Below are 24743 nucleotides of genomic sequence, written 5' to 3'. Positions count from 1 at the left end.
AAAATATTGGATAGTACTAGATCCAGGACAGACGTGTATGGGACCACACTTGATATGTCCTCCCAGTTCAATAGCAAACCATTGATAACTACTCAGTGAGGACTTTTTTTCATCCAATTGTGCACCTACCTTATTATAATGTTATCTAGACCATATTTCCCTAGTTCAGGGGAATATGTTCAGACCAGGGCCGCCAGGCGGCTGCGGGGGGACCTTCTGCTCCGGGACCCACTGCTGAAGTGCCCCGAAGACCCGCGGCGGGGGGTCCTTCCACCCCGGGATCCGCCGGCCCCTGCCGCCGAAGACCCCAGGCCCCCTGGATCATCTGGGCGGCCCTGGTTCAGACTTTTTGTTAATGGTTCCCTTGCACCTAAACATGCTAATAGCTGTCAAACAGCAAATGTCCCTATTCCAAGTAGTATTATTGCTTAGTCAGAAATGAACAAAACCCCTACAAAATATTTGTTTTATTCAAAGAAGCTAACTTTATTAATTTGAGTTTAGTTAACTTAATTTCCTTTTCTAGGGTGCTGCTTCATTATGACTTTACCCTGCACATCAAAGCTTGTTCTATTTTGTTACCACACCTTTTTCACCCATACAACTGGAAGATTAAAGTCAAGTTGGCAACTTGTTAATATGCTTTTGTTTGTACAGTTCTGATATTTGCTTTGCGTCATTTATAATGCCTTTAAACATTTCATAAGCCTGTGCTAGAATTTTCTAGCTTCATTTATTTTGATAAATGTTTGCTTTCTATTGCAGCGAAATGTGCTAAAATTGCTACATTCCAAGAGTGAGGTGGTCCGACAATACGTGGCGAGGCTTATCAATGCTTTTGCTTCGCTGGCAGAAGGTAAGAGATGCACTGCAAAGGGCTGGACTCTTCATGTACCTTGGCACATTATAAGGACTTTATTGTCTTTGTGTGTGGAAATTTAAATACATCCTTCTTCTGGGCGTTCATTGTCCTTTGTTATATTTGTCCAAGGTTGAGAATTGTCAGTGTCGATACAATTGCCACAGTTTATTTCAGCTTTTGTTATTTCACCTTTTATAGTGTGTGGTCTTTGTCATGGGCAGCCGGTGAACCGGCAGCTGGGGGAGGCTAGCCTGTGGCCAGCCCCGCCCCACCCCCCGCCCAAAGACCCGTCTCCCTTCCCCCATCGGAACACCCCCCTTCCCGCGTCCGCCAGCCCCCTCTCCCCCCGCCCCAGCGCCTGGTGGGACGGCGATGTGCAGCCTGCCCTATCCTCCCGGCCCCTGAGTGCTGGGCAGGTGGGCCAATGGCACGCGAGCAGTCCCCCCCCCCGGCCCCCAAGCGCCAGGCGGGTGGGCAGCCCCAGTGCCTTCAGTCCCCCCTCCCCCAAGCACTGCCTGGGCTGGAGCCAAGGGGGCAGGGCAAGCAGGAGCCGGAGGGGGCTCGGGGAGGAGTGTGGGTGGGGCCACTCTGGGCTGTTTGGGAAGGCACTGCCTTTCCCAGCCTATGCGCCATGCCTCCCATGGTCTCTGTAGGCTGTTAACCGTAGGTTTTCTAATTTCCACACTATACATTATCATTGTTATGTCTTCAGTCCCTTCATGGGGTAGTGAAGTGTGCTCTTCAACCACAGTAGTTGTGCATCTTGTAGAATCAAACCTGTAACTGTTCCCCTCTTGCATCATTAATGTTCTGAAAATGCACATTTAAAACAGCTACCCAAAAAAACTGCCGTGATCAAAGACTACTGCAGAGAGTCCCAGCCACTGGGTTGTGTGCTAGTACTGATACAGCAGATTTTTGTATCTGGTACTTACCCTCCCCTTCTCTACCTTGACGAATCTCTGTGCATCACTGCTGCTCGATTAGTTGCATACTAAACTATGATGGAGCTTTGCTCCAAACCTTGGTCTCTCAGACTGGGATTTCCAAAGGGGCCTATTAGAGCTAGGTACCCAACCGCCATTAAAAGTCAATAGGAGCTGGACACTTAACTTTCTTAGGCCCCTTTGGAAATCCAAAATTTAAGCGTCAGATCACCCTGAGCAATATGGTAAAAAGTACATGGTTGAATGAGAGGTAGCAAGGTCTGGCTAGTATGGCCAAAGTACTAGCTTGGTCAGCTGGTACAGTTGCCCCAAATGGGTGGAAGCCATCTTAAAAGTGATGTGTTTTGTGCAGATTGTGGGTTTCTACTGAGGGTTTCTACTGCCTTGTTAGAGAGAGAAAGTTGGCTCAAGCCATCTTTCTTTGCAAAAGGGGAGGGAGGCTCTCTTTCATGGGCTGGTATCTCACTGTCTATTCTTTCATCACTGTTTGCACCAGGTCGGCTCTACCTTTCCCAGAACCCAAAGTTACTGCGAGTGCTGGAGGAAAGGCTGAAAGCTGAAGACAAGGATTCCCTTACACGGGAGAACGTTCTGGGGGCTTTGCAGAAATTCAGCCTCAGGTGATGACAGCTCAGCAGGCAGTGGTGACAGCAGGAAGGGAAATGCAGACTAGGCAGGCTCTGTTCAGGGAGGAAAGAAGAGCACTTGATTTTTGTACAACAGTCATCAGAACCCACTGTGGCTGATGAAAGAAGTGCCATTGATAACTTGAGGAGGCCCCAACTCTGCTGGCAGAATTGGTCTGATTTCTTAGCAATTGTCAGACTCAAGTGAATTTATGCACATTAATGTCTGTGCATTTTAATATGTATTTTTAATTGCACAACCTCATTGAAACTATATCAGGACAGCTCCCTTATCCTGAAAGTCCCAAAAATCTATACAGGGGCAAGAAAAACTGAGTTCTCATTCAGTTATCGGCAAAGGGTGGGATCAGGGTTTGCCCTCTCTGCATAGAATTAGCTAGTTTTCATCCTCGACCTTTGAGTCTGGAGCCATCCATTCAGACACTGTCTCTCCTTTGGCTTTTGTGAAAGCACCTCTAGCTTAGAAAATGTGCTACCAGTGCCTCCTGCAGTGAATTTCTCATGGGACTGGAGGAAGGTAGATGATGTCACACCCTCCTGAGTCAGTCACACTCCATCTAAGTCCCTCAGAAGAGCAGCAAGGAATCAGTCTTGCATAATTACAAGAGATGTTCAGCCTCTCTTTTAAATCAGGATTAAAAGTTTGCCTTTGAAGATTGTGGGTTTGTTTTTGTTTGTTATATTTGTCTCGTTTAAAACTTGACTGGAGAAAACATTTGAATACACCATAAGGGAGAGATCCTACACTGGACCCCTGAGATGGGGAAGATGAGACTAAACACATTTTCTTTCATTCGAGATTTTATGGTATCGGGCAAATTGTTTCCTGTACCATGCTGCTTGGAATCCCAGCCAGAAAAAAAAAATCAGATGCCATTCTTAGAGAAAAAGAGCTTTCTGTAAATGCAGTTATGAAGATTACAGGGGAATTTATGAAGTATTCTTTTGGCATTAAGCATGTTATGATGCAATAGGCTGCAGAGAATTTAAAACGATATATTTTTAACACTAGTATTTAACCTTGTGGACTGCTACAGATACCCCATATGAAGACATTTTTCTTTGTATCAAATGTTCCCCAGGTACTGCTCCAGTCCATGCCACAAACCCACTTGGCAATCCATGAGTGCAGCAAGCTTCTCTTGGGGGGGCTATCTGGATTAATTGCCTGGCCTTTTAATAATAATAGGAATACATATTTTTTGTTCATTGAAGATTATTTTTGGTCGACCTGTGAATTAGGCTTAAAGTGCCATGGACATTAGATAAAATGGAGGTAATGAGCTCTTCAGCACTAAGTTTCCACCAGTGAAACAGCATCTTGTAGTAATCCAGGCTCAGACACCAGGTAAAAGGAGTTCATAGAATCATACAATCATAGTGTATGAGGGTTGGAAGGGATCTCAGGAGGTCATCTAGTCCAACCCGCTGCTCAAAGCAGGACCAATCCCCAACTAAATCATCCCAGCCTGGGCTTTGTCAAGCCGGGCCTTAAAAACCTCTAAGGAAGGAGATTCCACTACCTCTCTAGGTAACCCATTCCAGTGCTTCACCACCCTCCTAGTGAAAAAGTTTTTTCTAATATCCAACCTAGACCTCCCCCACTGCAACTTGAGACCATTGCTCCTTGTTCTGTCATCTGGTACCACTGAGAATAGTCTAGATCCATCCTCTTTGGAACCCTCTTTCAGGTAGTTGAAAGCAGCTGTCAAATCCCCCCTCATTCTTCTCTTCTGCAGACTTCTGCAGAGTTCTGCATCCTGGTTTGAATTTCTGGTGAATGTCTTGCCTTGCCAGGGAACAGACAGCCTTGTAGTTAACAGAACCTTCACATATTCAGTGTGGTATTGTATAGGGGGTAACTCTGTGTGAGAAGAGAGTTAAAGGAACCAAGAATCTTTCCAGGGAAAAGAGCAAATAAGATTAAGGAATGATAATATTGGGGGTGGGAATCAGCTTTCCTTGCATCTCCTCCCACAGACATAGCTACTGCTGCATGTTGGGGTGGCGTGATTAAGTCAACGGAAGAGCTCTCTCCCGTAGGCTTACAGCAACTACACTAGAGAGCTTACAGCGGTGCAGCTGCAAGCTCTCTAGAGTAGCCGTAGCCTAAGTCTTCGCACCCTACAGGTGTCTCTCTTCACTTCTTTGGGTTTTATTAATGCTCTAGCTTGCCTGTGCCAAAAAGTGTAATTTACACTCTTGTTGGAGGGCCAACATGTAGGATGTAGGAGAAGTAGTGTTTTACTGCACTCTTATTTGAAATAAATATATCCAGTATAAAATGTATTTGTTTTATATCCTAGACGTGCCTTGCAGACGGCTATGATCAATGACGGGCTCATTTTCTGGCTGGTTGATGTGCTAAAGGATACGGATTGCCTGTCAGATTACACGCTGGAATATTCTGTCGCCTTGCTCATGAATCTTTGTCTCAGGAGTTCAGGTCATTTCCAGTTACAGATGTGATTTTCTGCTGGGAAATGGGTGGGAAAAACCCTGACCTTGAACCTTCCATACTGAAATTATTGAGGGCTTTCGAGTGATTTTGCTTTGTCTGTTTTTATCAAGATTTATCTGTGTTAGATGGCCACCACCACTGTAGAATCTGAGCTCCATAAATGGTGCTTTTGATCAGGTATCTTTTCCAACCTGCTTTGAAACAAAATCCACGCCTTGTGAGGAGTCAAAACTCACCTTCTCGCTGGAGTTTGGCTTGTTACCAAAGAAATTAAATTAGTGTTCAGCTCAGTCCTCCCCTGGCTTGTCTGTACCTAGGGTTTTTCCCCTCAGAACTGCTCTATCTACACCTAGGTCCTCTCTGTGGAGAGCCACTCCCACTTTCCTTTATATACGGGTGATGTAAGGAGCCACCCACCTCACTGAGTCAGCAAAACTCATTTACCCCTTCCCAGCATGTTCATCACCTAATAGGGTGGAGTGTTTCAAGCAAAAACAGTCTGCCTGCTACAGGGCTAGTATGAGTTACCTGATTTCTGACTGGCTGAAGCAAACAATATGCCTGTTTATAAAAGCCAGTTAGAATTGAACTATTCAATAATGCAATACGGCCCAATCCTCACCTTGCAGGATTGGACCCATAGCGCTCAACAGTCGTCTTACGACACAGAGGTCCCCACGATAGTATAATGATACAGTTTGTGACCCAAGGAGTTTACGATCTTAAAAGATTTTAATAATAAAAAAAGGGGGTGGAGTTAAATCTAGACAAGTAAACAATAGCCCTCAGTTGGCATCATCAAAGTGACATCTTTGTTAAACTGTTGTGGGATCAATGTCTCAGACTTTGAAAGTAAATATTTTGGAACACGTACCTGTCTAAAACCAGAGTAACTCCATTGACTTCAGTAGCGTTATTCTGAGAACAGAATTTAGTCCATTGCATATTGCATTGTATTAATTTTTAGGAAAGAAAGAAGAGTTTGGTTCTTTTAATTTCCTTTTCTGTATTCCAAAAAAAAAAATTATGCCTCTGCAGGGAAGAAAATGTGTGCGAAAGTTGCGAACCACGTGCTCAAAGTTCTCTCTGATCTCCTTGGCCATGAGAACCATGAGGTACTTGTACAACAAATATTCCCCTGTTTGGGCAAGGGAAAGGTAAAGCTGATGATTTAAAAAAAAAAAAAAAAGTTGTGTTTTGCTTGGTCCTTTGCTATTGTACCCTGGCAGTAAATCACATGGAATTTCAGTAAAGTTCACAGTCCTGTAAACTCATCTGGGCTCAATGAACGCTGTGGGTTTTTTTCCCTAGAGATTTTGTTGTCTCTCTTCAACTGTATGATTAGTAATTTGAAAATGAATGTTTGGTAGCGGTGTGGTTATCACATTTCAGACTGTAGGTTCCTGGGATTATTTTAAAGTAATCTAAAACCAAATCTTTCCAAGCCTTACGACATCAGGAGATATAAAACTATTTGCGATGCAGACCATATGCAAAGCATCAGGTGCAAACAAGTCACCTCCACCAATATTTCTTTCTTTCTTTTTTTTTTAAAGAATACTATAAAAATAGCTGGATGGCCCTAAGCATTCAACTCCAAATATCTCTCCATCTGCTGCTTCATGTGGGCTGCCTTTTTACGCTTAATGAGCTCAGTTCCTTTTCTTTTCCCAGAAACACTTATGTGATGGCTTGCCACATCATGCAACCCTGGGGCAGAATGCTAATAATAACAGCTTACTTTTATCTAGTACCTTTCATCTCAAAGGGTCCCGTTATACACCGCCCCTTGTTATACATCATTACTTCATCCACCTCTGGGATGGACTGAGATCTCTGGTTAACTGCACACAGCAAGACAAAACAGCAGTTCAGGGCAGGCGAAAGTGGATACAGCATTTGCCTTCAGTGTGAATTGTAAAGGAAGTGTGGGGAGGCAGAATGTCATTTATCAGAGTGGGAATTTGGGCCAGGACATCAAGGCTCAGTCCCTGACTCATGGAAAATGGCTTGGAACCTTTGATGAACACCAGTGGCCAGGCCGACAGTTTTATATCCCATTCTGCATTTAAACATCTTTTTATTTTTTTTACCTTATTGAAACTGAAAGTAGAGACAATTTCCCTGAGCAACTTGTGTGTTTCTTCCATGTTTTATAAAAATTCACGGTGTGATGTGGCTCAGCACCTCTCTGTACTACTTTATTTTAATTAAGATTCATCTTGGGAGGCTTTGGTTGGATTGTATTGTTAGCCTTGTTTTTGTGACCAGTGTGAATTTGAAGGTGGTTTGTACAGTGCATGGTGATGTCCACTTACGGCCCAGTCCTGCACCATTTAAGTCAATAGACGTTTTGCCATTGAAGTCAATGGCAGCAGGATGAGGCCCTTAAATGACGGTAGTGTTTTCTGAAGTTTATAGAACTCAAACTAGTAGTCTAGATCTAGATATACTATGTTATAATTATTGACAATCTGTCCTGTGCAAAAGAGATTCCTCATGGGTTTTTAAAGTAGATGCGTAGAACAGTGGGACCCAACCCTCTTCATCATGAGAGGCAACTTTGGTTTATAGTAGGTAGTTCGCTGCATATACTTGCACTATCTGGACCTACCTACAAAAATTCTTCTAACAAAATCAAGTGATAGGGTCTGAAGAAGAGACCTCTGGGATCTTCTGGGTCACCTCTTGTCTCAAGAAGTTTCAGATATGACGTTAGCTTAGCTTACTTTTCCTTAAAGCTATCTAATACCGCCATGACAGTAAACAAACCCAACAAGTCTTGCCAAGAACGGTGTTTAGGACCTTCACATATTTGTTGCATTCTTGGTCTAAATCTACATGAGCCACATTGCTTATATTCTTCAAGAGGTGCAGAGAGTGTAGAAATCCGTGGAATCCACATGTAGCTAAACTTGGCCCCCACCCAAAGCTCCTGATTACCAGCTGGCCTTCTGATCACCTTCCCAAAAGTTCACTGATCACCAAGTGGCATTATCCAAAGCAGGGAGACTTTTGTGTGAGTGGGCTGCAGGCATCAGATTCCATGCGTCTGGCTCAGTGAATGGCTCCTTTCGATCTACGCTTCGCCTGGCGGGTAGAATTCAAGAGTTGGAATAATTAAAAATGGATTGACCATTGGCACCTTTTCTTCCTTCTCAGATACAGCCATATGTGAATGGAGCGCTGTACAGCATTCTTGCTATCCCTTCCATACGAGAAGAAGCCAGAGCAATGGTAAGGAACATCGGATTATACAGAGAAAAGAAATCAGAAGAAACTGATTGAGTAAGGAAGTAACATATCTACATAATCATTTTTCTGACACCCACACTTCAAACCATGCTGTAAATGCTTATTTGGAGTTCTCATCTTACTTCTGCAACGCCTCCCCTCCCCATATGTAATTTCATTAAAGTAACTGTAGGTAATGTTAAATATTCCATTATTCTCTGGGCTATGTCACAGAGTATGTCATTTTATTTTGGGGAGATATTGGGCCAATTCCACCTTGATGCAAGCCGGTCTGACATGACTGCAGTCAGTGGAGTTGCATCCACTTACACCCAGGCTGAGTTTGGATCACTGTTTCCTATTGACTACTACAAAGCTGTGTGGTCCAGGCTGAGCCGCTCCATCCATTACAAAGTGGTCTGTGAGAAATTGTAGTCAAAATGGAACTGCTGGATGTTCTGAAAGAGGGAATTTGCCATCCCTGTAGCTGGTGATGATGAAGGAATTGAGGTGATGAATGGTCTCCTGCAGAGCTGGCACTATCTTTTGGAGGAGATAACAATGCACCATGGCAAGCCAGCAGGGAGAGGCTTGTATCTAGTCTAATTTGCACTTGCTCACATTGTCCGTTTTATTATGTGAAATCAATTTAAACGTAAACCTCGGCAGCATGTCTCCTTTCCTGTCATTCTTATCTTACGATGTCTATTCAAAAGGCATCTCTGAAGACTCCGTTTTCGGCTTTTTCGTGTTTAAATGTTTGGATTAAAAATAGCTGTTCATTATCGGCTCTTCCAGCGTTAGCTGGGGAAGGTGATACCTCATTAAATAATACTTGTAATAATTAGGATGAGAGGCCACTTTCCTGCATCTGGAAGATTCCTAAGGAATAGCCTATACTGGCGATCTATTTTAAAGGACAACTTGGGGTTGATTTTTCAGAGTCAGGAGGAGTTGGACACCTTTGAAAATCTCCCCCTTAATACACACAATTTATGTGTGTGGGTATCTCCTATGTATTCACATATCCGGTGGGGTTAGCAGGTCGCTAGTCTTCTACCCATTGTGGTATCCACCTAAGGAGGAAGGGACAGGGCTTGGATTTCAAGGGTTTTGTCTAAATTAGGATTTAAAGGTGCTATTTTCGAACATGTTAGCTAACACGATCCAACTCACATGTTTGAAAAAGCAAACGTAGACAAGACGGTGTAGATTTTAACACATGCTAAGCTGATCATGTTAACCCATAGGCTGCCTCGAGGCTTTAACTTGACAGGTTTAGCTTGTGTTGAAGGCAGACTTTTCAAATGTTAGGTTTTCTCTTCATGTACAGTGCTACAGCGGTGCAGTTGTAATGGTGCAGCTACATCTCTTGTAGCACTTTAGTGAAGACACCACTACCCTGACAGGAGCGCTTCTCCCATCTGCATGGTAGCTCTGTTGGCTAGAGAAGCTCTCCTGTTGTGCTGTATCCACAGGGTTAGGCTGGTGTAACTGCATCACTCGGGTGTGGATTTTTCACATCCCTGGGTGACTGAGGGCATGGCTACACTTGCAGCTGTACAGCGCTGTGAGTTAAACCCACCTTCGTACAGCTAAGTAGGGAAAGCGCTGCAGTCTGTCCACACTGACAGCTGCCAGCGCACTGGCGTGGTCACATTTGCATCGTTTGCAGTGGCATTGGGAGCGGTGCATTATGGGCAGCTATCCCAGCATTCATGTGGCTGCAACGTGCTTTTCAAAAGGGGTGGGGTGGCGTGGAGTGTGACAGGGAGTATGTGTGTGTGGGGGGGAGAGAGAGTGTTTTTTGGGGTGCTGAGAGTGTGTCAGCACCCTGCCTTGCAAGTTCCGACCCCCCTGCCCCACCTGCTTCTCATTCACTCACTCAAAGCAAACAGCAAAATGTTTGCGTTTTCTCTCTGGTACCGAGCTTTGAAATGGCACTTCCTCATTCCTGGAGCCGATCACAACAATGAGAAGAGTGGCCACTTGATAAGGGGGTAAGGGGATTATCACAGTGCAGCAAGGTGCTCCTCGTTCACTGACACCCGGGAGTTGTAGCCACTATAGCCTTGGCTACACTGGCAATTCACAGCGCTGCACTTGCTGCGCTCAGGAGTGTGAAAAAATACCCCCCCGAGCGCAGCGAGTGCAGCGCTGTAAAGCGCCAGTGTAATCAGCGCCTGCAGCGCTGCACGCTCGCTCGCAGCACTGCAAGCTATTCCCTCGGAGAGGTGGAGTACTTGCAGCAAGTGTAGCCAAGGCCTACGCTGCTGTAGCCAGGTAGATACAGCGCTGTACGTGCCTTGCCAGTGTGGACGGGGAGTGAGGTACAGCGCTCTGGGCAGCTTTATTGTGCTGTAACTCGCAAGTGTAGCCAAGGCCATAGTTATACCGATATAGGAATGTAGTGTAGACCTGGCCTTAGTTAGAAAGTATTAGCTAACACTTTCTAACAACACACCTTTTTGTCCTAGTTTAGGTGAAGCCAAGGAGGGCATTTGGGGTCTCTGGGTGCAGTAATAGAGGAGAGAAGCAAGGAGTAGGGTCTCTGATGGCAAAGAAAGCTGGTAGGAGGGAGCTGAGCCACTTCCATTCCTAATTACTGATTAAGGGCCTTCTCTCTCTTTGCATTCCTAATTTGCAGGCACAATTGTGCCTTGCCCTTCCCAATCCGTAAGCTGCTACCTAACCTACGGAGCTGGACATTAAATGACATTAAAAAATTACAGACACAAAACAGAGCCCACAGTTGCAAAAAGGGATGAGGTGGGTTTAAGGAGAGGATGAAAATCAGCCCACCTCACCTCCCACTTTCCTCTGAAGCCTGCACAATTCTTTCCATACTTTTTCCTTCCAGAGATATGTTTTGAATGAACCGGTATGATTGAGTTTAGAAAGCAGAGGAGTAGCTCCAGTGGAAATCTGTGAATATTGCCTGTGCTGGAGGCTTCAGTATTCAAGTGTGGTAGCAAATTACCTTAATCCCTGGGCAGATGATGGACAGAGTGGAATATTTAAATTGTACACAGCAGTTTAACTATGCATTTTCTTTTCCCAACAAAACAATGATTTTAGCCAGTAAAATGACCTGTGCTGGGCTAGTGGCATGAAATACCCACCTAGCAATAAGAACAAGGAGTACTTGTGGCACTTTAGAGACTAACAAATTTATGTTTTCCAATGTATCCAGGGAATGGAAGAAATTCTGCGGTGCTTCATCAAGGAAGGAAACGCCGAGATGATCCGGCAAATTGAATTCATTATCAAGCAACTCAATTCAGGTCAGGGGAACAGATGCAGCTATTATCCGGGCTGTAAATCTTTCACAAAGGCCATAAAAAAAGCTCATGTTTTTATATGGCCCTGGGAACTTACAAAGAAGGACAACGGGGTGATGGACTGGGAGAGCTCAAATAGGGAACATGAGGATTTCCGTGTCAAATGTGTTTTTAAAATTTCTTTTGTGTTTCGAAAAGAAACATTTGGGCCTAAATTCCAAAGCTTTCTGACCACGTGCAGCATGATATTAGATGGTTATGCTGGGGCATTGTCCTCCTGGAAACAAAGTACAATGCTTGAATAAGCTGATAGCACAGTACAGTGGCACAGGATTCAGTCGTGCTCTTCTCTTGCGTCATAGATGGGCAAGGACAGGAAGCTCTTGGTTTCTGTGACCTCTCCTTACCCCAATCCAAACCTGAAGAGGAATTGACCATTTATGTTCTGGCCTTTGTGGCTGGAGGGAAGTGGTTGGAGAGAGACGAAATAAAGATAGCAAACAAGGGTGAATTCAGGAGGCATCCTCCTGCTAACTAAAAATAATTCTAGTTCGGTTGTCTTCTTGTACTTTGGAAAGGAGTAGAGGTGGCGATGAATCTTCCTGTCTTAGGCCATGGCTATACTCGCACTTTTCTTGGTATCACTTATGTTGCTCAGGGGTGTGAAAAAACACCCCCTGAGTGACGTAAGTTACACCGACAGAACGCCAGTGTGGACAGCGCTGCTCATTGGGGGTGGTTTAATTATGTCCACGGGAGAGCTCTCTCCTGTCAACATAGAGAGGCTACCCGGGTGATCTCACAGCAGTGCAGCTGCATGGGTACAGTGGTGCTGCCGTAAGCTCTCTAGCGTAGACATGGCCACAGTGTGGAAAAGAACAAATAGAATCGTGTGCAGTTAGAGTTTGACTAAGGCAGGGGTTCTCCAACTTCATTGCACCATGACCCCTGACAATGAAAATTACTACATGACCCCAGGAGGGGGGACCGAAGTTTGAGCCTGCCTGAGCCCTGCCACCCTGGGTGGAGGGGGCAAAGCCCGAGTCCCACCACCCTGGTCAGGGCTGGGATGGGGGGGAGAGAGAGAGGAAGCAAAGCCGAAGTGGGGTGTGTTTGCTCTAGTGAAATATGCCTCTCCAATAATGACATTATTTTTTTATTTACTATTGGGGGCGTCTTTAAAATATATCCTTCAACAATTATTTGTTTATTGCTTTGGGTGGCTGCTATCCCCTTATCATACTGTAAATATGAGGATTTATCTAGCTGGGTACAATCATGAATAAGTAGCTATTCCTGACTATTTCTGCTTCTGCCTTCTTCAGGGAATCCAAGAGAGGATTTTTGGTGATTCTAAAAATGTTGCTGTTCTCAAAATACTAGCACAAAGTTCAAGAGCTGCTGTACAAAGAACTAGCATAATAAATATTGGCAAGCTAAACTTTTCAGGGCGGAGGGTAATAGCTAGAGTTTCTGATGGGATGGACACAGACTAATTCACTTTTGGTCACTTACACTGCTATTTTGTCTTTTGTTTCTTTCTAGAAGAGCCATTGGATGATAGTGTGGAGTCTGATGATGAAGAGGAGGATGAAGATGATGAAGTAAGTGTAAAGGCCTGCTGACATCTCCTGGGAAACTGATTAACATTCTAGTCAGGAACAGTTGTGCTGATTGTGGTGGATTTTGTATGTCTCTTCTTCTGTGGGGTGTGTTTTAAATTTCATTACCAAGGATATTTGCATAAAAAGAGGACCTCTGCTCCTGCTGCTTATTCTTCATTTGAAGTCCTAATCCTTTTCTTATGGCATCATAATCATCACAATAAACTATGATGACCTAACAAAGGATTACAATTTAAAGTAAGGAATGAGAAGGGGAGCTGTTATACCAGCAGAGATCCTATTTTCATGCAGATGTCCTTAGTAATTAGAAACAAGGGAAGCAAATGACCAAAAACACCAGCAGAAATGTGTGTAAACTGAATGTTTACCAGTTTATTCTTTGAGGTATCATCAGCTGTTTAAGGTGTAACTTCTTTTCTTACTTTGAAATTTTGAAATCTTTTTAATTAACTCTGTTAATGTAAAATTAGCAAACCAGTAAGTACAAATGTGGTTCTTGATTTGGAAAATCCGTTCCCTTAAAAAGTTGAATCAGAATAGTGGACAGAATGTGCAGGCAGCCTGCAATTTGGGTAGATAAGAACTAGTCAGCTGTGCATTTCAATCTCTGCTAATTTAAGCTTTTTCTGTGCTAGTGTTTTTCGGGAAACCTCCTACACAGCAACAGGGGGAGCCCTAATGTAGACAGCACTTAGGCCTTTTAACCATTTTATTACCTAAACAAACCAGCAGAATAGAATGGTGTGGTGGTAAAAATGCCTTTGCTCTTAGCACTTCTGCCATTGCAACATCTGTGCAAGTGCAACAGAGGGAGATTTTTCTGGAAAAATACTGTAGACAGCCAGAGGGGAGTTCCTCTATAGAGCAGCCTTATTACATAAAAAGTGCTGCATGCATGATCAATTTAAAGGGACAGCTAGAAGATATGATTTTATAGGATTATACTATATAGTACAATAGACAAATATATGTTTGTATGCATATATATATGTGTGTGTGTATCTGGCCCTTGGCATTGATAGCTAGCAATCATGGTTAGTTTTTCTTTACAAAATCACTTTCTACTGTGAAAATTCCTGGAGAATAGCTATGGACAACACCTAAGTATATGACCCAAACCAGCACAACGTAGGAAATTCTAAGTTCACCTGTAACAACAACAAGGAGTCTGGTGGCACCTTAAAGACTAACAGATTTATTTGGGCATAAGCTTTCGCGAGTAAAAACCTCACTTCTTCAGATGCATAGAGACTCAAAAGCTTATGCCCAAATAAATCTGTTAGTCTTTAAGGTGCCACCAGACTCCTTGTTGTTTTTGTAGATACAGGCTAACCAGGCTACCCCCTGATACTGTGTCCTGTATTCACCAGCTCCAGGCACAGATGTTTCGTTATCACTCAAGTCATGCAGACACTGGGCTAACTTCAAGGCACTCCTTTTCTTCTCTACTACAGTAGTTGTGCTTAATTATATAGCTATCGCACTTTAGTGGAGCTGTTTTTTTATTTTATTTTTAAATGAGAAAAAATTACCAACTTTTTTGCAAATTTTCTGTGTTAAGAAGTAGAGTGCAACATAGAGAAATTAAAGCATATGGAATTTAAAGGAGAAAACAAACGCCAATGAACAGGTGCAGAGAACTTATTTGATACAAAGCAAACTCCCCTTTACAATCTTTTTACTACAGGGTAACAACAGCTGAATGTACATTTCAAAATAATGTATTATTATTAATAATAATATTATTATTTATTTCTATTATCATATTGCCATGAAACCTAGTCATTGGGCAGGACCTCACTGTGCTTGGCACTGTATAGAAACAGAACAAAAAGATGGTCCCTGCCCCACATTTAATTCATTGGGAAGTTAGAAAAACATTGCAAAGGTCCCAATCTTGTGAGTTACGAGGCCCCCTCAGTGCCCATTGACTTCAGCATCTCACAACATCTGGCCTTTGCGTCGCATTGTTTTCTGTGGTTGGGTAGTTCTGAAGCGATTGGGTTTCTGGTAGCCAATGTCCATACCATGGATTAATGAGATGGTGATGAGCATATGTCCCCTGGGAACTAGATTGAACCCAGCAAACTGATTCCACCTTTGACCTTCCCCATATTTGAATCTACATTTGCAAGAATGTCAATTAACACTCACAGCTGTCTAGCTCCTAGATAGCGCAAAGAACTGATTCATTATAGGATTAAATTATTATAACTACTTCATTTCCAGTTATCTTTAAGTACATGAATGCCCAGTAATCTGCCCTCAAAGCAATGGATGTGGCACATCCAGGATATTTCAGGAGTTTATCTTTATGACCTCTCATTGCTACCTACATCACTTGTTTATAAAACCCCTTATTAGGGGAGCAGCCAGGGCCGGTGCAACCACTTAGGCAAACTAGGCGGCTGCCTAGGGCGCCTAGTGGTTGAGGGTGCCTAAAAGCCCGCTCAGGTGAGGAGGCAGAGTGGAGGTGATCTGGAGCGGTTCCCCTGCGTGCCCCCCCTGTTACTGCGGGACGCCCCACCCCGCCCCAGCTCACCTCCACTCCACCTCCTCACCTGAGCGGGCTTTTAGGCACCCTCAACCACTAGGCGCCCTAGGCAGCCGCCTAGTTTGCCTAAGTGGTTGCACCGGCCCTGGCTGCTCCCCTAATAAGGGGTTTTATAAACAAGTGATGTAGGTAGCAATGAGAGGTCATAAAGATAAACTCCTGAAATACCCTGGATGTGCCACATCCATTGCTTNCACCGGCCCTGGGAGCAGCTATTGCTCGAGGTGAGGTTCTGTGACAGTAATTGCCTTATGTTCACTGTGATAGCACAAGATGGTGAAATCTTCCTTTGGTCTCTGGCATTTTTGTTTCTGAGGAATACTTGGACATGGCTTTGATCTGTTGTGATGTATAGTGATCAGAGACCACTTCAAGAAAGGTGTGGCCTGAACTTCATAAGTGTTGAGCACTCTGTTCTTCAGGGGCCGCTCTCAGGAGTGAAAGGGGAGTTAATTCTCCATGTCCTGTTTGTAGAGCTGGAAGGTTGAAACAAATAAATGGCTATATTTTTGTGTTACATAAGCTCTTCCTTTATATAAAAGAGAAAACTCCCAAGACCACTTTTTAAAAACTTGCTTCCAGGCAAGCTAACTTTCAGGTGCTAATTGTTACGGGTAAGTGATAATTCTTTATTTCCAGGGGCTTATGGACATCCTGTCAGGCCCTTAGCTAGATCATTGCCACTGAATAACTGTAATTTTATTCTGTTATCAAATGGAGGCCTATTCCAGTCCCTTGATTACAAAATTGGTATAGAAGATACATGCCAAAATAAATGGCAACAAAATGATATACTAACTTCATGCAGGTTATTGTTTTTGTAAATAAGCAATGTTATTTACAAAATAACCAATGTTCACTCACCGCCTCACAGATTTAGTTAGATCTTTGTATTTGTGGAATGCAGAATGCAATTGTTCTCCATGGTGAGATGGAGTCCCATGATTATATCTGATTTTACAGAGCTGTCTGGCAAACCAACTTAAGGGAGAGTTTGGGAAAGTTTTATACACAGAAAGTCTATAAGTACACACTCAAATCAACAGTGCCAGTTGAAGTAACTTTACAAACTGTCACAAAATCGATGGATTTCAGGGTATATACATGTTGGCTGTTTGTTAACACAGACTGCCTGTTTTATAATACGTTAGTGACTATCTTGCTGCAAATGTGTATAGCTTAGTGGCTATTTTAAAACAACAAACACCAAAAAAAGCATTGTCGGGAGGTGGCATTTTTGGATCACCACCGATTTTCCTCACCACATCCCTATCGCCTTCCATTATAGCAATATGTCTATGCAAAGATTTCCCCCAATTACCATTAGCTTTCTATATTTTGCTATTTCTGTATTTAATTTTAAGTTAATCTGATTTTCTGTTGGCTTTTAGCAGCTCTCACGGTAGTGACCACTTAAGACTAAACTACTCCGCGAAGAGTTGGTAGAGGCTACTGCACTATGGGGGAATATCTGGGCTTTTCAGAAAAGCTGGAGCTGTGTGTCTGTTTCAAAGCCTTGTCTCTGATCATTTTTTTTAAAGTATCTGTCTAGGTATTGCAGCTTTTCTGAAAGGCCTTTTTTAACAGCCCATGTCTGCGAAGCTATAATAACAATAGGCTTTAACCTCTTGTAACATCTTAAACCCTGTCATGTGCTCATGTTTATTTAAAATAAATAAACAAACAGAACTCAAAGCTTTTAACCAAACTGCTGAGTTTTGTCCAGCTCTTAGGAATTACATTTCTTCTAAAAAAGAGATGGGTTGAAACAATTTTTTTTTCAAAACCAGTTATAATTACAGTAAATTGTATCGTTGTTTGTGTTCATAGGTGTGGATTCCATCACAGTGTTACACTTCATAAAATGATATAGACACTGTGAAATGTGGACATTGCAGTGGTTGGGGAAGCTTCCAGTTGGGCAGGCCTCCAATGTAACAAAGTGGGTTATTCATTTGCCAGTACATCCTCGCTAAAATCATCTGCCTATTGAGAAAAGGAAACTTTAAAAAAATTATAAATAAATAAAAATAGTAGGCAAAAGAGTCTAATTTGCATTTCCCATCAAACTGTAAGTACAACAGATGTTAGGGCTAGTCTACACTGGCAACATTGTGTGGTCACAGCACAGCGCTGGGAGAGAGCTCTCCCAGCATTCTGAAAAATCCACCTCCATGAGGGGCGTAGCTCCCAGCGCTGGGAGTGCAGCTTCCAGCTCTGGTGCACTGTCTACACTGGCGCTTTATGTGCTGAAACTTGCTGCACCCCGAGGTGTGTGTGTGTGTTTTCACACCCCTGAGCGGGAAAGTTGCAGTGCTGTAAAGTGCCAGTGTAGACAAGCCCTTAGAGTCTTCTGGGCTTCTGAATTGTGTGTTCACTGTTGGGAGAACAGAACAGGTGTCTTTGGCTGCCATCCAGCACCCTACATTAACAAGTGGGAATCTTACTCATGTGTGCTGCCCTACATTCTACTTCTCACTGTGGAAATAGACAGTGGCTCACCAGACACAAAGCAAGGGTGAAAAAAGGTACATGCTGGCTGATCTCAAAACGTTTATACCTCGTTTTCAACAATTCCATCAGCCATTTCCCATGGAAACAGGAGCTGAAAGTCAGTCACCATCTGGGAGTTAGAACTATGATTTGCCGGCTGAGAGCAAAGAATATTGGCTTCCATAAAGCACGTGTACACTTTAGGAATCCAAAACTCTGTAATTCTCCAAGAAAAACATATTAAAAAGTCTACACCTCTTTAAAGTATCTTTACACACAACCTTTCTTGCAATACAATTATGTGATTCATTTTATGTACATGTTTTGAAAGAACATTTTCTGAAAAAAACAAAAACAAAAAATACTCTTAGTACAGATTTACCAGATAATCTAATAGGTGGGCTCACAACACACCCAAACTGTGAATTTACCCAGTTTAACCTCATGCCATATCATGTTATTTCCTACCTTATTCAGGCACAAATCATTTAATATATCTTCAGTACCTGCTCCTGCAGTGCACCCCCCCCCCATTAAAGTCAATAGGACTCCCCACAGAAGTAAAGACTGCAGGATTTATTGCTTAAGAGACAGATTATATGCCCCTTATTATTTTAAGAACAGAGTAAATCACTTATTTCAGCAAAGCATACTCGTGTCAGCACATAAGTGTATTTGCTATGCCCTGTAATAGCAGAGATGATAAAGTATTTATTTTTAAATATTGGCTTTACTTTAAATAATTAATCTTTAAATGTGGTTTTAATTGGGTTTGGACAGCCTTTAAAAGCCATCTGTAAAAGTAAATACATGATATACTAGCTCTAATTCTAAGTTAATTTGTAAATTTGAGATTTATTAGATAACTGGAGAACAGACATGGATAGGATACCTTCTGATCCACCTATCACTCGGCACCTGGCAATAAAATCAGTTCACTTCAGTGTGAAAATACAGCTCCAGAAGCAACATCAAAAGAAAAGAGCTTAATGTTAGGGCTTGTGCTACAGTGGCACAGCTGATACACTTCAGTGTAGATGCTACCACTGTAGATGGGAGATTTTCTCCTGTCGGTGTAGGTAATCCACCTCCCCAAGAGGCACCTAGCACGGGGACTTAGGTCAGTTTAACAATGCTGCTCAAGAGTGTGGATTTTTCACATCCCTGACTCACATAGTTAAACCAACCTAATTTTCCAGTGTAGAGCAAGTCTCAGACTTCAAGCCATTAACACCTTCACTGCTGTGGTCTGCTGCAGCTGTTGTGTGGTAGGGCATCATTGTGTTGTGGTTGTAGTGGAATGATGATACTTCTATTTGGGATGTACTCCATACAAGGGACTAGAATGTGGATGTTTGGATCCACATACCTAGTACATTAAGCAATATTCAGGCGGTTGCGAGATTCTGAAGATTAGAATGGAGATTAAAAGGAAGTATTTTTTCACACAACATACAGTCAACCTGTGGAACTGCTTGCCAGAGGATGTTGTGAAGGTCAAGACTACAACAGGGTTCAAAAAAGATCTAGATAAATTCATGGAGGAAAAGTCCATCAATGGCTATTAGCCAGGGTGGACAGGGATGGTGTCCCAAGACTCTGTTCGCCAAAAGCTGGGAATGGGCAACAGGGGATGGATCACTTGATGATGACCTGTTCTGTTCATTCCCTCTGGGGCACCTGGCATTGCCCACTGTTGGAAAACAGGATACTGGCCTAGATGGACCTTTGGTCTGACCCAGTATGGCCATTCTTATGCCCACTCGCCAATAGAGCCTAGAACTTTGTGTGCAGAATGAAATAGAAGCCTAAACTGAAGGACCTTAGATATCTAGTTAAGATAGATAACACGATGAATAGAGCCAATCTGTAAAGAGCTTTAAAGCTTTTTAGAAGTAAAACTGTTGCCAGGCCAATGGAAAAAGCAAAAAAGGATGTTATGATCATCCAGTTTAACTCCTGGCATGTGTCTAGCTGTTACATTGTAAGCATTCTAAAGAGGATAAATAACAGGAAAGCCACTGATGGTACATTTGTCTTGTTGCTTTCATCCAGAATAATTGCAAAATTGCTTTATAGACTATGGTTGATATTTTCAACTTTTAGACATGTACTGTATCTTCCATTAAAATTAATGTATGCAGTGGTGTTGTAGCCTTGTTGGTCCCAGGGTATTAGAGAGACAGGGTGGGTGAGGTACTGTCTTTTATTGGACCAATTTGTATGCGTGAGAGAGGCAAGCTTTTTGAACTTTTTACGCCCGCCACTGAAATGTATTTCTTATAATACAGCAGTCATTCTATACTAGCAGTGCTATGCAACCGTTTTTAGAAAGAGGTATGAAGAATAACGTCTCCAATTTGTTGAGAAAATGACTCTGTTGGTCTTTTTTGGAATTATTTTGGGGAAGTATAATTAAGAAAGGAAAACGAGTAAAGACTGCACTCACTAAGTAGAAAGTGGGTTTAAAATGGAATTCATCCCAGATGATTAACTTAACTGGTGCTTTCTTAATTCCCGGCAGGAAACAATAATTCATTCCAAGGCTTTTCCTTTAAACCATAGAATATTTTTTGAGGTATATAAGCAATATGTCTATAACCTAACGTATGTAATATAGGCATGTTCACATGCTCCTGATGCCCATGGCAGCAGGGCTAGTAAGAAACAAACTAGCCATATCAGAACAAAGATTATGGTTTTGTTTAAAATATTCAATAGGTGCTAAATAGATAAAGGTGCAAGCAGAAAAATATAGGATCAGATCCTTAGCTGTTGTGTGTCTGCACAGCTCCATTGAGTCAAGGCCTACTGAGGGTGGCGGCAGTATCTGTAGCCAACATGTGCCCATTTCTACCACATGAAATCTCTCCCATACGCACACTTATAAAGTATTGTCTTTCTAAAACTGTTTTGAGATTGCATAAGCATCCGACATTTGGATGATTTTTGTAGCAAAGTGTCATAAGGTGGCTGACCCATTAAATGAAGTAGGTCCAGTTCCCCTGTGCCAGAACAGTTGTTCTCATTTGGCCTTTTAAGGGGGGATGGTCATATCTGTTGGAGGCTATAAAGGATCAGGGAGAATCTGAGAGGAGAGAGACTCAGTGAGAGAACGAGCTGGTGAGTTAAGTCTGCAGGCCTTCCCTGGAAAGAGGGAGGAATTACCAGGTAGTCAGTGGAGAGGCTAGCCTGCTGGCTTTCATGAGTGAGTCAAAGCTGGTGCTGGGAAGCTGAGAGCTAGGAAGCCAGGGGAGAGGTAGCCAGCTGTCCTTCCTGAGGCAGAGAACCATGGCACAGAAGGCTGGAGAGGGCTGAAGGCTGACAGCAGCAGAGGGAGGTGCCTCCTGGTTCTTGGAGCTGGAGAGCTGAAGCCAGAGGGCCAGAGAAGGAAGAAGGCTGGAGAGCCGGGGTGTGATGAGGGATGCTGGGGTTCTACTTGATGTACTGTCTGGACTGTGGTTGCGGGACTTGGTATTGGGACTTACTTTGTTATGGCTTATGTGCATTGGCCTGCTAAAATAAATCCCCCAAGGGTTATATTTATACTCAGGAATACCATTTGGACGATTTCTGGGGCCTTGAAAGGGGAAACTGAGGCAGGCATGTCTGCTGTGCCATGGCCTACCCAGGAAGGTGCTCTTGTTGGGGCCATCCTATGACAGAGTTATTTCCCAGCTTGACTGAAACCTACTCCCTCACTTTATGTCATGCTAGTGTAAAGATGCTTGTCCTGTCCTTTTTCTCCTTTTATGCTCTTTGGGAATGATCCAAAACCCACTGTAGTCAATAGATAGTCACCATTGACTTTAATGGGGTTTGGATCAGACTTTTTATGTTTCATAACAATAGCTAGTTCTTCTTCGAGTAGTGTCCCTATGGGCACTCCACTTCAGATGTGCATGTGCCTCTGATTGGAGGTTTTTGGTAGCAGGGTCTGTTCGTTCCATACATGTGCTCCAGACCTTCTTGTGCTCTGTACTGAGGATATATGGATCTGTGCAGGTGAACTGCCCTCAGTTCCTTCTCAACTGCCCTATGGCCTAAGATGGAGTTTATAGTGTTCCCACTTCAAGCTTAACCTTTAGTTTTTAGCTCATTTGGGTTCTCAGTCTACTTTAGTTTGCTCCTTTCAGTTTATAGTTTTGGAGTTCTTCTAGTTAACTAAGAGTTTGTTTCCATTAGACATCCCTTCCTTTCCCGTCCCTATCTGAGGGGTTCTCCCTCAGGGGTTGTCCTCTGCGTGGGATTCTGGGATCCCTGGGATTCAAGCACTGCCTCACCTGCCATTAATCTATGCCAGTCAGCAACGGGCATTGCCAGTATATCTTGCAGACACGTACATACTGTGTAAGAGCAACATCTGCTCAGCCTTCAGGAGTAGATCTAGGAAAAATAGGGAGGTTAAACTTAGGCTCCTCATGAGGGAGCTCTCCCTTCGACCAGGCTCGGATCCAGGCCCAGATGCCTACCCTGTACATCAGTCTCTGAGTGATCACAGTACCCCATCGACCTCAGTCACTGTAGAAATTGACTGTTTCAGAGACTTCATGTTCCAGAAAGGGTACCGCTGAGGCTCTAGGCTTCTCCAGTACCTGGAGTTCTTAGTCAAAGACTTCAGGCTCTTTCAAGAATCACAGTATCAACCATGCCTTGGTACTGAAGCCATCTCCAGTACAGTCTAAGTAGATTGCACCACAGAGAGTAAACACTTTGCATCAAGGAAGCTGGTACTGTCTACAGAGCTCTCCATGCTATGGCCAGTACATAAGCAGGTGTCTCAGATTACTACATTGGTAACTCTAAAGCCAGCAACATCCTCCATACCATCTCTGTCTGCTAGACAAATACCACTGAAGCAAACAGCATCCTTGGTACCACTGCTGACTGTTGCGGAACCTCATTCAGTTTCGGCACACATTCACCTGGTACTGCAGGAATTTAGAAACTTGTCTGTCTCAGATGAGCCAGTGTTTCCTTTGTTATTGGATACCAAATGACTGTCAGTACTGCGATCTTCTAGGTCACGGAGACCTTCCCCTTCCTCAGTACCCCCTAGTTCTCCGGTACCTTCGGGATGAGGCAGATAAACATTGTTTCTGCCTCCAGTCTGCTCCTCCCTTGGACTATGCTGAAGGCATCTCCTCAGATTCCCAGATTTCTGGACAGGGATATCTGTTGTATTAATTTAGATGGAATATATAGACCCAAAGCCTCAAAGGTATTAACATGACACTGTCATTGCCCAACATTAAACAGTATTAAACAAGGTTTGGGGTTTGGTATACAGAGACCTCAGCCTGCTTTCAAGGAGCAAGAGGCAAGAGCTGAGAAGGAAGTGACCCCACAAACCAGTATCTCCTCATCTTCACCAGATGAGGCTGTAAGGCCTTCCCCACCGTCTCATGTTGACGGTTTTAAACAGTTTCAAGAACGTATGAAACAGATTGCTAACTCTCTCCAGATCCCCATGGAGTCAGTCCAAGAGTTGCAGCATAAGCTTTTAGACATTCTGCACGTGACAACTTCTGGTCAAGTGCCCTTGCCAGTGAATGAGGCTCTAATTGAACCTGCAAGACCATCTGGCAGACTCTGGCTACTGTACTGCCTACAGGCAAACAAGTATTCTTTCTTCTTATGAGGCTGCTAATGATCAGTCACCTTCTAGATTAATAGCCCATTCTACAAGAGCCCAATGTACATCCATGGCACTGTAGAAAAATGTACCAGTTGCAGAAATTTGCAAAGCTTTTCAACTTGGGCATCAGTTCATACTTTTTCCAAACACTGTGCCCTGATGCACACTGATGCACACTTCCGGTCAGATGCGGCTGTTGGCATGGCAGTCCTATCATCAGTCTTAGATACAACTCTGAAGCTCTGTTCTCCTTCCAGGAGTATTGCTCCGGAGTCATCTGAAGTGGAGCAGCCATAGAGAAACTACTCAAAGAAGAAGGAGAGATTACTTACCTTGTACAGTAACTGTAGTTCTTTGAGATGTGTCCCCCTATGGGTGCTCCGCTACATGCCCTCCTTCCTTTCTGCTTCTGAGTCTCGTCTCACGGGCCTTTGCAATAAAGAAGGAACTGAGGATGTTTTGCCCAAACAGCTCTATATATCCTCAAGTATGGGACAGAAGGAGGTCTGGTGTGTGTGCGTGCAGGCTGAATAGGCACTGCTACCAAAAATCTTTGATTAAAGACACATGGGGCACGTGCGCATCTGATGTGGAGCACCAATAGGGGGACACATCCTGAAGAACTGCAGTTACTATAGAAAGTAAGTAACCTCTCCTGTAATGATTACGGTAATTTACTTTTCCGTACAATGATTTATTGTTACAACTTTTTAAAAAATCAACGCCACCTTTCCCTTAGTTCTGTCGTGGTGCTGATCTGTCATGTTCTTCAGAGGATGGAGGGGGAACTATTCTCGTTAGAAAGTAATGAATATTAACACCATTTTCGTTATTATTGAGCCTACATAGAATACTTGGGGATTTGAGATTTCAAGGCGAGCAGCCCGTCAGGGCTATAATTTTTTTCCTCCAGCCTTGCTAAGGTTATTGCTGGGAGGAATTATTTGTATTTATTTCGGATTGAATCAAAAGCTTGGACAAGTGTGTATGTACACACATGC

The 24743-nt window shown here is 43.3% G+C and overlaps 1 protein-coding gene across 1 annotated transcript in view; it reads left to right on the top strand.

Moving 5' to 3' along the window:
* Nucleotides 1-24743, top strand: part of ARMC9 (armadillo repeat containing 9) — a 96143-nt gene that overhangs the window by 61038 nt on the left and 10362 nt on the right. The window contains exons 12-18 of the mRNA XM_034780545.1: nt 766-856; nt 2306-2429; nt 4763-4902; nt 5956-6032; nt 8080-8154; nt 11345-11435; nt 12978-13036. Of these exons, the coding sequence (XP_034636436.1) occupies nt 766-856; nt 2306-2429; nt 4763-4902; nt 5956-6032; nt 8080-8154; nt 11345-11435; nt 12978-13036 (657 nt within the window). The remainder of the gene's footprint in view (nt 1-765; nt 857-2305; nt 2430-4762; nt 4903-5955; nt 6033-8079; nt 8155-11344; nt 11436-12977; nt 13037-24743) is intronic.

This window comes from Trachemys scripta, chromosome 9 (genome assembly GCF_013100865.1).
Source record: "Trachemys scripta elegans isolate TJP31775 chromosome 9, CAS_Tse_1.0, whole genome shotgun sequence".
NCBI classification, from domain to species: domain Eukaryota; kingdom Metazoa; phylum Chordata; order Testudines; family Emydidae; genus Trachemys; species Trachemys scripta.
This window is presented reverse-complemented; position numbering and strand designations above follow the sequence as displayed.